This window comes from Saccopteryx leptura, chromosome 7 (assembly GCF_036850995.1).
Source record: "Saccopteryx leptura isolate mSacLep1 chromosome 7, mSacLep1_pri_phased_curated, whole genome shotgun sequence".
NCBI lineage: Eukaryota > Metazoa > Chordata > Mammalia > Chiroptera > Emballonuridae > Saccopteryx > Saccopteryx leptura.
In genome coordinates this window covers 62,276,843-62,290,131 of record NC_089509.1, presented here as the reverse complement: position 1 = coordinate 62,290,131, position 13,289 = coordinate 62,276,843, and the positions used below count along the sequence as shown (strand labels likewise).

Below are 13,289 nucleotides of genomic sequence, written 5' to 3'. Positions count from 1 at the left end.
GCAGTTTAAAGTTTACAGGGCCACTGCCTGACCTGTGGCAGAGCAGTGGATCAAGTGTCAACTTGGAAAGCTGAGGGCACCAGTTCAAAACCCTGGGGTTGCCGGTCAAGGCACATATGAGAGTTGATGCTACCTGATCCTCCCACTGCCTGCTTCTCTCTCTCTCTCTCTATCACTTTCTCTCTCTCTCCCTCAAATGAATAAATAAAAAAGTTTACAGGGCCACTAATCTTTGTTGGATTACATAACTGTGTAAAAACTTAGAGAGCTATTGAATGCAATAAGTGGTTTGGGGATAATAGACACTAATGTAATCAGTAAGTATAAAAAATGTCTAAAGAATGTCTACTTCAAGATTATCAAATGGATTAATGTTAGAATGAATAAAATGTGAAAATATGCGATGAATAAATCTTTACAAATAAGTTAGAAAATAATTGTGTCTGTAAATGAATATATTGCCCCTAAAAAATCAATACCATCATATCTAGCCAAAAGCAAAACTACTAAGAAACAGAAGTGATTATAAAGAGAATGAATAATGAAGATTTTTATGTTTATGTTATATCCTTCACAGAAACATGCTATATTGATAATTGTAAATTACACAGAAAAATCCTAAATAGACCACATCAGATTGCCTGAGGGGAAAAACTGCAACCCAACGTGAAAAAATATTACATTTATCTATTTACCTGCACAGCAAGAGAAGCTGCATTGTCAGAAAGCAAAATTTGTTCCCCTATGGAAACACAATAGAAGGTTTGAGTCAGAAGTGTGATTGCTAAACAAGTATGATACACTTATATTATTTTTAAAACCTATCCTTATTTTTAAAAAGAAAAGATACAGCCTTTCACTAACATAATTATGAAGTTCTATATCAATGCTATTGTGTAATTATAATTTTGATTGTATTATCATATGTAAATATAAAACAAGACTTTTTTCTACAACTGATCATTTATCACATTTTATCAGCAATATGTAATTAAAACCCCTCATTTAAAAACAAATTCATTTTTCAACTTTTCAAGATATAACCCTCTTCATTAAAATTAAGTATATTTTAGAATTAAGTACTACTTGTATCTATTCAAACCTCTCTAGTTAAAAGTAAAGCCATTTAAAATCATATAAAAGCAGCTTGCAGTTAATATTGCACAGTGTGTCTAGGTCTGTCACACAAAAGAAAGATGACAAGTTCGCTGCAATAAAAATTCCATGCTTAGAAGACTAGGGCTGCTGCCTATTAGTCTTCATTACTTTGCAGTCTTCTGACAACTGTAGCAGGCTGCTAAGCCCCAAATGGGGTCCATAATGTGATCTGATGATATATGAAGAGCTGCTAAAGGGAGCCTGAACCATCCTAGCCTATACATTTTAACAGTTCCTTTTTACTGAGAGCCCACTTTACCACAGGACTTCAAAAATCTGCTGCGTCAGCTATTGGTGCAGTAAATCTGCCAACTGCTCCTGCAACCACATCATTTTACACTGCCTACAGCAGCCAATATAATGAGTCAATAATAAACTAAGGACCTTATAGGCCGTGAATAGTTGGTTTACACTGGCAGATACAAGTTTAGGCAAAATCTAGATAAATTATACAAAGAATCCCCTTTCTTTATGCTTTACGTTCACCTTGCAGTACATTATATTATTGAGAGAACTTTTTTTGTAATAAATATATTTGATTCAAATCCATTTTTAATTGTGAACAAGTTCCTACCTTTCAGTTGCTGATATAATGTAGCATTTTCAGGCCAAGGTTCTGCAGCTGCGGAAACAAGGCAATGATAATTAGGCAAACAGAGCAAAAACATGAATAAACCACCAAACTAATAAGCACATACATTGACCTAGCATTTTAAGTCAATTGCCAAGGTTACCTTAACCATGGCAACTAATCACACTACCTTAAGATAATGTTTCAAATGCATTTTTATTTTATTTTTTGGTGGTAATTTTTTTTTTTTATGGCAAGGAGGTGGAAGACATCTTGCCCAATCAAAAGTGAGAACTGAAAAAATAAAACAGCCTCTACGCTGCGATTTTTTTCAGCCTCTTTCAAACAGACATATACAAATGTTACTCATACATATAAAAAGACACTGGATTTTGATTCACTATGAAATAGTAAAACAATATTTATAATATTTTACTGTAAATATTTAACAAAGTACATAAATTTTCAAACAGACAACATAGCATAAAAAAATCAAATATATTTGTATAATGCTGTGCATGTTGCCTTATAAGCTGGTAGTATTTAAACAGAGGAATTCTGTTGCATTCTAGAACATTTCATTGCCTCGATTCCACCATCACTACCCCACAAAATCAAAGGAGAGTAGCATAATGAAGGAGTAAGTACTTACAATATCAAATAAAGCTGGTAAAGCTAATTTCAGGCCAAAAGCCAGGCTTGACCTTGACTCTTAGCCCATCTAGAGAAAATTCTAGCTAACTACAAAGTATTAGCAACCTATCAATGCTTGGAAAAAGCACTAGATTTAAATTTCATCTAATCAACTGTACCCTGAGAAGCAATGTCTCCCCTGATAGAATATACAGGACATCATTTGTTGAATTTTCTTTGTAAAAGCCATAAAACACCAGAATCACCAATTCTAACATAGTAAGTTTACTCTCAGAAAATAGGTAAATTAATATATGAAATTTGGGAATAATTAGTATTTTCTTATTGTGTTTAATCAAGTTTCTGTGACATAGCAACAAACTTTTTGAATATATAACTCTAGCTAAATTTTTAAAGAAATTTGTATATGTGAAGCATTATGAATGATCATTTAAAATTCATTAAAACAGTCCCAGGAATAAAGGGACTCCTTAATTTGCTTTTATTTATACTAAAATGAAAAGGAAAATATACTAGTAGTATTTTACACTATAAATACTATTTTTGCTTTGGTTTGGTTTGGGCTACAGAAAATTAAACTCATACTGAAGGGTAATACACACAAAATCATCAAGCAAATAGTGAACCATACATAGTTTTGTATGCTACTACCACAATATTATACATATATGTAAAGACTACTAAATTTCAACTCACATACCAAAAAGGCACTTAAACTAAATATTTATTGTTACTGTAAACTTTTAACAAAGTAAAATTTCAGTAAGAACCCAATTAACCTGTGTAACACAGTTTTATAAAAGTCAGGAAAACAAAAACAAGCTGATATCAGCAAATTACTCAAAAATAACCTTTAAGGATAAACTGTATGGTCAGCACTCCTATACTGTTTACATCTGTATGAGAAACAATACAATGAGGCTTATTATAAGACCCTACCATCAACAGAGATGCAATTATATTAATATTATTAAAGCAATAAAGCATAGAAATAAAATTTACAAAAATATCAAAGATATTGTAAATAAGTTCCTGAGAACACTAATACATTGTTTGCATCCTGTGTGGGCTACACTATACCATGTTGAGCATATAACTAGTGTTCATTAATTGTGTGTAGAACAAAAGACAAAGGTATTTTGGTTAAACCTACCACTCCAGTCCCTAAATATTCTGACTAATCAAAATTTTACTGAACTTAATATTACCAACTATGTTAAAGTAATGGGATGTTCTAATTAAATATTGTAATTTTAACAGCTGGTGAGCTGTTTTGTACACATACTAGAGATAGGTTAAAACTTTTTAAAGCAATGGAATAACATAACCTTAGCATTAAATACATGCTGAATATAATTTAAGTGTTCTTTGATAAATCTGAGACTACTTCACACTCTGCAATATTAAGAGTTCTCATATAAACAATAATTTAAGTGTTCAGTAATTCCAGTTAAAAGTTAATTTATCAACACCCCTATGGATTCTCCAGATCTATTACAACAGACATTTGGAAAGTAAAAGAAATCTTTCAACATATTACCTGACTGCAAATAAGAATAAAGAAGTTGCCTACAAATACTAAAACCTCTGTTATTAAAAAACTAAAGCTGAAAACGGGTTGAACATGGTATGCTTTTGTTGATCCAGGATGCAAACTATCTTCCAACTCAGAAATTATTATTGAAAATAAATTCTCAGAAAGTAACTGCCAAAATATCTGATGTTATCTTCACAAATAGAACCTACCATTTAAAAAGAGAAGACAAGAAGGCTGGTAGAAACCTATATAATCATGTTATTTTAACAGCCTGGAATTCCAGTGCATTCATAACCAGGAGGCAAGAACCGGTAAAGGAGGCAGGGAATGACCAGCTGCCTATCTCACCAGTTAGCAGCGCAGAGGACACAAATATCACTGATTTAAATGTGTTGCCTACATTAACCAGCTCAAATAACTACACGTTAAGCGTGGCATGGGACAACAAATGGCTAGAGTGATATTTGATAGTGTGCCTCAAGTGAAAATCCTAAATTGTGTGGATCTACAACCATGCAGGTTTCTACCCAGGAAATGAGCCCTATAACTGACGTTATAAGTAAATCCATGAATCATGAACGTTATTATCCACACATAACAAAGTACAAAGCCTATTTCTTGGTTTGGGTAATACTAATTAAAGCCTTTTTATTGAGAATGTCATTTTGTGAAAGACAACGTCCAAAAATACAACTTCTTCCCCACTTGTCTTTCCCAAGGATAGGCAAGTCAATACCCCTTTTGAGCATATACAGGAGAGAGATTAAGAATTTAAAATTTTAGTGCTTACAAAAGACCTTAAAAATCTGTAGTATTTAAGAAGAAAAACCATTTTAAAAACAGTAATAAAACATTTTCATCTTATGAGTTTTACTTCAGTTGACCTAAAATGTTTTAAACAATGAATAACTCAATAGTGAATAAAACTTCATAACTCACTCATCCTATTTCCAATTTCTACCATCAAAAGCACTCCCTGAAATGAAATCCTTTTTAAACTTGCCTTAGGGAAGGGTCAGCCTTAGAATAAATACAAAAGATGCATCTAAAAGTTTCTAAAAAGAAGGCTAGAAGGAAATGGGGACTCAGAGACCATTGTCTAATGCTGTCAAGTGGCCAAGTTACTGATATTACTAGCACATCAAAAGTATACTTTATGTTTCACAAATATAAATAGTTTGTGTGGCTCTTGGAATAAAGATCACAATCAGCAACTTGGCCTTATATATTACCTCTCTACCTCTTAAGCCTCATCATACCTCAACTCCACCCACTCTGTACTCCAGTCACCTTGGCCTTCATCTGGTTCCTGAAAGCACCATGTTCCTTCCTGGTCTAGAGGTTCATTCGGGCTGTTTCTTCTACCCCGGAGCAATCTGCCATCCTGCTCTGTCCTTACATCTCCACTCAAACATCACTTCCTCGAGTTGGTTCAATTTCAGGGACATGCAACCTGGGTAGCTGCACAAGGCCTGCACTTAGCAAGGCTCCACCCTTGGTTCAATGTTCTGCTATCTCAGTCCTGAAATTCTTTTGAACAAGGGGCTTCTCGAATTTTGTTTCTTCATTGTTGTTGTTTTTTTAATTGAATTTATTGGGATGACAATGGTTAAAAAAATTATACAGGTTTTAGGTGCCCAATTCTACAACAGATCTCTGCACACCATATTTCATGCCCTGCCAAGTCAAGTCTTCATCACCATTTACCCCCTCTATACCCCCTCCACTTCCCCTACCCCTAGGGCAATTACCACACAGTTGTCCATGTCCAAGAGTTTTTTCTCCTTTTTTTGTCCTTTTTTGCTCATCCCTTCACTCCCATCACCCAGCCCCACCAACAGCTGTCAGCTGGCTCTCTATGAGTCTGCCTCTATTTTGCTTGTTAGTTTATTTTGCTCATTACTAGATTGCACATATGAGTGAAATCATATGGTACTTGTCTTTCTCTAACTGGCTTATTTCACTTAACACAATGTTTTCCAGGTCCATCCATGCTGTCACAAAAAGTAAGATTTTCTTTTTTATGAATGCACAGTATTGCACTGTAAAAATGTACCACAGCTTTTTTATCCACTTATCTCTAATGGGCACTTGGGTCGCTTCCAAATAGCCTCATTTTCACTTTGCACTGGACCCTACAGCCAGGCCTGTCCTCAGGAAAGCCTTCTCTGAGCTCTCTGTAAATAGTTCAAACACTCTCTTTACAAGCTTGATAACACACACATTGTTGTACCACTTATCAGTCAACATTTTTACATCGAGTGAGGACTATTTGTTTATCTCCCCCAGTAGAACATAAAAACAACATAAATATCCAGTGTTTATTTCTGATTTTTTGTTACCACGTCATTCCTAGAACCTAGCACCCAATAGGCAATCAAATTTGGCTGAATAAACATTTCCTTTTATTAGTACTACTATCATTATTATTATCATTCTGTACCATTTAAGCTAAGAATACAGCAGGGAAAATAAGGAAACTACACAACATACCGCAAAGAAAGTTTCAAAACTTGACCAATAGAACTTCAATACTACAACCAATAACACAACTATAGAAATATTAAACAGCTGCCTAAAATAGTTGGCAGAATTTAATTCTATAAACTCACCTACACTGACCCCCTAACACTGGAAATTTCTATATTTCATAACAAATATATAGTTTTCATTAGATACTGTTGTTCCAGTTAAATAACTACATTTTTGAAATTGTAGCAAGGAACCCAGCCATTCATGTAGCCTTTAACAAAGAAGAATCCTATTTTATTCTAGTGAAATCCTTTTTTGACCACAGAAAAGGCTTGGAAAAAACACAAATTAATGGGAAGGAGTGATATCTGCCTACCTAATCTCCCTAAAAACAGGACTCTCATATCCTATAGGAGTCCTTCAAATTTCCCCCATATATTTCATACTTTTTCAAAATTGTGACTTTGTTCAAATTGTTCTCCTCTGTCCAAAACTGTTATGAACTCCTCCAGCAGCACTAACTTAAATCCTATACCTTTCTCAAAACCAAGTTAAAATACTACCTCCATCAAGAAATCCTTTGTGCCTGACCTGTGGTGGCACAGTAGATAAAGCACCAACCTGGAACGCTGAGGTCACTGTTTGGAAACCCCGGGCTTGCTCAGTCAAGGCACATGTGGGAGTTGATGCTTCCTGGTCCTCCCCCATCTTTCTCCCCGTCTCTCTCTCTCTCTCTCTCTCTCTCTCCCCTATCTAAAATGATTTTTAAAATTTTTTAAATAAGTCTTTTGTAACTAAACAAAGATAATTTCTCCTTTATCTATACTGTTCATAGTAGTTTGTACTTGTCTTAGATCATATATTACTTTCTACAGTATTCTATTATTATGTCAATATCTTATCTCCCTTAGCAACCAGTAAGTTCTGAAAATGTGAAAAACTCCTGTGGTACTGAGATTATTAAAGATGGCTTCTCAATTGCTCCAAAGTGAATATGGGATATATAATAACATATGCCAAAATATGAAATTCAAATTAAGCAAGATTTAAATTATTTAGTCTAAGTATCACTTAAAGCTAATGTCTATACTATAAGAGTTCCAAAGTAAAACTACCCACCTTTCAGAAATTTATAATTTCACAGTAAGAAACAAATATCATTTTCACACCAATAACTTACTCCAGGATACCCTGAGTGACATACATTAATTCATTCTTTAAAATTAGAATGACTTCGCCTGACCTGTGGTGGTACAGTGGATGGGGCATCGACCTGTAATGCTAAGGTCATCACTTCAAAACCCTGGGCTTGCCCAGTCAAGGCACATACAAGAAGCAGCCAAGAGTTGATGTTTCCTGAGCTCCTCCTCCTATTGCTATCTCTCTCTCTCTCTCTCTCTCTCTCTCTCTCTCTCTCTCCCTCCCTCCTCCCTCTAAACTCAATAAATAAACTCTTTAAAATATAAAAAATAAAATTAGAATGACTTCTTAATCCCTAGCAAAAGACCCATGAAAGTTTTTGTTTTTACAAAAAAGAAATATATTCCTAATTTATAAATATAAAAAACATCTAGAAATAAGGCAAATATCAAAGCACTGCATAACATAGTTTTATCAATATTAATTAGTTATTAAAATCTTTTTACCTACTTTACCTACTTTCCAATTTTGCCCAGGCAGAATGATATCTAATGTCTCTTTCACCAGGAGCAAAAGGAAATGCCTCTTAAGGTTTCATTCTTCAGTGGAATACAGGCATTTTTTCATCCAAACGAATGTTTTTAAATTTTTCAAAGAAACTTCCCCTATTCCTAACAGTAATTTGTTAGAGAACAAAGTGGTTTATTTATTTTTTTTTTTTTTAAGTGTAAAAGCTTTATATTTAGAATTAGCCAGCTAGACTCAGTTTAGATGATCCCAATTTTGTTGGCAACATCCAAAGCAACATAGTCAGGAGCCAGTCGAACATATGCCTTCTTCTCTCCATCAGGCCTGATCAGGGTGTTGATCTTGGCCACATCAATGTCATAGAGCAGTGGTTCTCAACCTTTCTAATGCCGTGACCCCGCAATACAGTTCCTCATGTTGCGGTGACCCCAAACCAAAAAATAATTTTGGTGGCTACTTCATAACTGTAATTTTGCTACAGTTATGATTTGGAATGTAAATACCTGATATTCATTATGTATTTTCCGATGGCTTTAGGCGACCCACAGGTTGAGAACCGCTGTCATAGAGCTTCTTCACAGCCTGTTTGGTGTTTGTTGGCCTTGACATCCACAATGAACACAAGTGTATTGTTGTCTTTTATCTTCTTCACGGCTGACTCAGTCGTCAGGGGCAACTTGATGATGGCAGAGTGGTCAAGCTTGTTTCTCCTGGGGGCACTCTTCCGAGGGTATTTAGGCTGTCTTCGGAGCAGCAATGTCTTCCGCCATCAGAAGGTGGGTGACGTGCAGATCTTCTTTTTTTTGTGGCTTTGGACTCCTTTCAGTACTGCTTTCTTTGCCTTCAAAGCCTTTGCTTTGGCTTCAGCTTTGGGAGGGGCTGGGGCTTCCTTCTTCGCTTTCGGCGCCATCTTCATTACAAAGTGGTTTCTTGTTTTTGTTTGTTTGCTATTTTTTAGCAAGGGAGAGAGAGGGGGACAAACAGGGACAGACAGACAAGAAGGGAGAGAGATGAGAAGCATCAACTCATAGTTGTGGCACCTTAGTTGTTCATTGCTTTCTCATATGTGCCTTGACCGCAGGGCTCCAGCCAAGCCAGTGACCCCTTGTTTAAGCCAGCGACCTTTGGGCTCAATCCAGTGACCATGGGGTCATGTCTATGATTCAACACTCAAGCCAGCAACCCCGTGCTCAAGGAAGCAACTTCAAGGATTCAAACCTAGGTCCACTGCTTCCCAGGCCAACATTCTATCCACTGGACCACCTCCTGGTCAGGCTGTTTTTTGTTTTTTTGAGAGAGAGAGAGGAAGAGAGAGAGTGGCAGGGAGAGAGAGAAGGAGAGAGAGAGGGAGAGAGAAAAAGAGAGAAAACATCAATCTGCTCCTACTTTTAGTTGTACCACTGATTGCCTCTCATATGTGCCTTGACCAGGGCTCAGGCCACCATGGGGGTCGAACGGGAGCCCTTGGGATTGAGCCAGTGATCCTGGGATGGAACCAGCAACCTCAGCACTTAGGCTGACATGCTGTCCACTGCACTACCCGCCAGTGTGGAGAACAAAGTTTTAAAAAAGAGAGAGAGAGGATCTATATCCTTGGACTTTAGAAATCCATAAAATAAACTTAATAATGCATAAACTAGTGCTTGAAATACATATATAGTAAAGTAACACCCACAGTCAAAAAAATTACGTTTCCTTCTCATTTAATTATCTTTAAGGTACCTACTATTTTTAAGTTTTATCAACCAATACAATAACAAAGAAATCAATATTCTTCACTACTAACCCATTTTAAGAGAAATTACTACCAGTCAATAAATTCCAGGGATACACTTATCTCTAGATCTCTTAAAGATTCTATATTTTATCTGCAGTATTCTCTCAAGTACCAGGTTGGATGATAAGTCAGTGGGGTAGCAGATGATCTATGAACTCCACTCAACTCGGTATGTCCGAGTATGAAAGTGCCATGACCTAATAAACAAGTCTAATTCCAAAGTCCATCTCTTGATAAGCTAACCTAAGAGGACAAGAGAAAGGACATGCTCTGTATTGTTGTTATTGGTTTTTAGGTTGTGCATTCTTAATGTATAACATGACTCCTTTGGCATACAAATGTAGGTGAAGACATAATTTGTAGAATAATAGGCACTAATATTATAATGCTGCTTCAATGCTGTCATATTTCTAATCCATCAAATTGATTAATGTTATAATAACTCTACACAAACCTATCATTTGTACACTAATGAAGTCAAACCCAGTTTATCCTCAGGCAACTAGATTCTAAAAGCTCATAGATGCCATCTCTTTAGCTTCTAAAGACAAGGTAGACAGTGTTATATAAAAGAAGAAACATGTGCAGCTTATCTCTAAATTTGAATGGCTTTCTGCCAAAGGTGTAAATACAAATACTACTAACATAACAAAATGCTCAAAGAGCATTTGACAGCTCTTAAATATGAACAAGTTACTGCAAAGACACAGAGAAAAAAAGGAAATAAATTTATTATTTTGACATAAATACTATTCTCATGATTTCAGTGATATCAACACAGACATTAATTTCAAAACCTATCAAATTTTAGGCAGTTATGATATGAAGGCCCCATTTAAAGTAGATTTCAAAGATGTTTAGACTTGGCCCTGGCCAGGTGCCTCAGTGGTAGAGCGTCAGCCCAGTATGTGGATGTCCCGGGTTTGATTCTGGGTCAGGGCACACAGGAGAAGCACCTATCTGCTTCTGCACCCCTCCTCCTCTCACTTCTCTTTCTCTCTCTCCCCCCCTCTCTCTTCCCCTACCCATCTCCTGCAACCCCGACTCGATTGGAGCAAGTTGGACCCAGGCCTGAGGATGGCTCCATGGCCTCCGCCTCAGGTGCTAGGATAACTCTGGCTTTGGTTACAATGGAGCAACACCCCAGATGGGCAAGGTATCACCCCCTAGTGGGCTTGCTGGGTGGACGCAGTTGGGGCGCATGCGGAGTCTTTATCTCTCTGCCATCCCTCCTCTCACTGAATTTAAAAAAATGTTTAGACTTAAAATATGATGACATGTGATGTTATCAAACTAGAATTTTAAGAGCTATTACTAGGTTCAACAGCAACTCAACCTGCAAACTATAGTACAATTAAAAGATAACACTATAACTCATATAACACTGATAATGAAATGAATAAATAGTGATACCCCTTGAGCTACTGTTTCTTGGGAGGTGTTTAATACTACTACACAGGATATGTAAGCAGGAGTGACTCTTCCCACAAAAGGAGTTTAAAACCAATCTCCCACCACCTCAACAATCAGAAATCAATGTTCACATCAGAAAACGGCTGAGTCTGAAAAAACTGAAAAGCACAGAGTAACACTGTTATTTCCATAAACCTAAAAAACTGGCAGGCAGCATTCTGTATCATTAGCAGTAAGGCTAGTGTCTTAGCTCATTTGGGTTACTTATTACATAATACTACAGACTGGATGACTTATAAACAAAAGTAATTTATTTCTCCCAGTTCTGGAGGCTAGAAGTCTAAGATCAGGATTGTCAGGTTTTGTGAAGGTCCTGTCCACATCGCAGACTGCTGACTTCTTGCTATGTCATCATATGGTAGCAGGGTAAGGGAGCTCTCTGGGACCTCTTTTATAAGGGTACTAATCCCAATCTGAAGGGTTCTGCTTTCATGATCTAATCACCTCCTTATGGCCCCACCTTCTAATACCATTACCTTGGGGAATGAGAATAGGATATCATAAATGAATTGATGCACAAAAATTCAAATCACAGCAGTTACTTAAAGAATATACTGCAAGCAAGTACAGATACAAAGATTAAAGACCACCTTAGTTTGAAATAAGAGCTCTGAAGCAAGAAGCAGACATTCTAGGACAGATTTGAGAAATATAAGACAAAACTTTTAAAAAATATACAACAGTGCACAATCTCCAGAATGCCAAATGAATGCCAATTTACTGAGCCAATAACAAATATATCCTACAAATCCCTCATTTGTAGGGAATTCCCAACCACCAATTCATTTGTAAAAAAGTGGTAAACAAAAAATTTAAATGACCCAAAGTGACAGCACATGAATGAATGACAGTAGAATTACTATCTAAAACAAATGGATTCAAATATTCTGCCATTCATGAAGCAGAGGACAGAAAACAAAACAGATTAAAACTTAAGGGCAGAATTTCTCCCTCACAAACCAATATTTGGGCCCAAATAAAATGAGAGAATAATGAGAATCTATCTTCTTCTGGTCAAACACTACCTAAACTTCTATCTAGGCAGCTGCTGCTGCTGCTGCTCATGATGATGATATGATGGTGATAGCAGTTAAAATTCCCTAAGACTCAGCCCTGGCCGGGTACCTTAGCTGGTTAGGGCATCGACGCGATACGCCAAGGTTGAGGATTTGATCCCCAGTCAGGGCACGTACAAGAATCAATCAGTGAAAGCCCAAATAAGTGAAACAGCAATTTCACATCTCTCTTCCCCCCTCCTTTTCCTCTCTCTCTCTAAAATCAATAAATAAAAAATCTTTTTAAGCCCAAGACTCATAAAGCTTATATCCAGAATATATGAAGAACTTACAACTCAATAATAAAAAAGAAAAAATATCCCCCATACAACGTTATGGGCATAAGATTTGAACAGATATTTAGGAGATGATGGCCAACAAGCATATGAAAAGATACTCAATATCATTAGTTATTATGGAATTACATATCAAAATTATAAGATACCATTTCATACCCACTAGACTGGCTATCTCAACAAAGACAGAATATCCAATGTTTAGAGGATGTGAAAAATTGGAACTCTCATACATTGCTGATGGAAATATAAAAAGTTTGATAATTTCTCAAAATGCTAAACACAGAATTACTATATGACCCAGCAATTCCACTCCTAGGTATTCACTCTGGAGAAATGAAAAAAACATATATCCACACAAAGACCTGTATGTGAATGTTCACAGCAGCATTATTCATAATAGTCAAAAAATAGAAACAACCCAAATGACCATCAGTGGTAAATGGATAAAGAAATGTGGTATATTCATACAGTAAAATACAATTTGGCAATAAAAAGGAATCAGGTATTGATATATGCTATATCACAGATAAGCTTCAAAAGTATTATGCTCAGTGAAAAAAGCCAGACACTAAAGAAAACATATTGTATGATCTATTTATATGAATGTTCAGAATAGGCAAATCTA

General features: G+C 36.1%; 1 protein-coding gene and 1 pseudogene across 1 annotated transcript in view; both read right to left on the bottom strand.

The window, feature by feature from the left end:
- The window catches only part of MTX2 (metaxin 2), a 65,245-nt gene that overhangs the window by 35,567 nt on the left and 16,389 nt on the right, over nt 1–13,289 (bottom strand). The window contains exons 2-3 of the mRNA XM_066346038.1: nt 1,733–1,780; nt 696–742 (exon numbers count right to left, since the gene is read on the bottom strand). Of these exons, the coding sequence (XP_066202135.1) occupies nt 696–742; nt 1,733–1,780 (95 nt within the window). The remainder of the gene's footprint in view (nt 1–695; nt 743–1,732; nt 1,781–13,289) is intronic.
- LOC136378499 (large ribosomal subunit protein uL23-like) lies at nt 8,300–9,003 on the bottom strand (annotated as a pseudogene).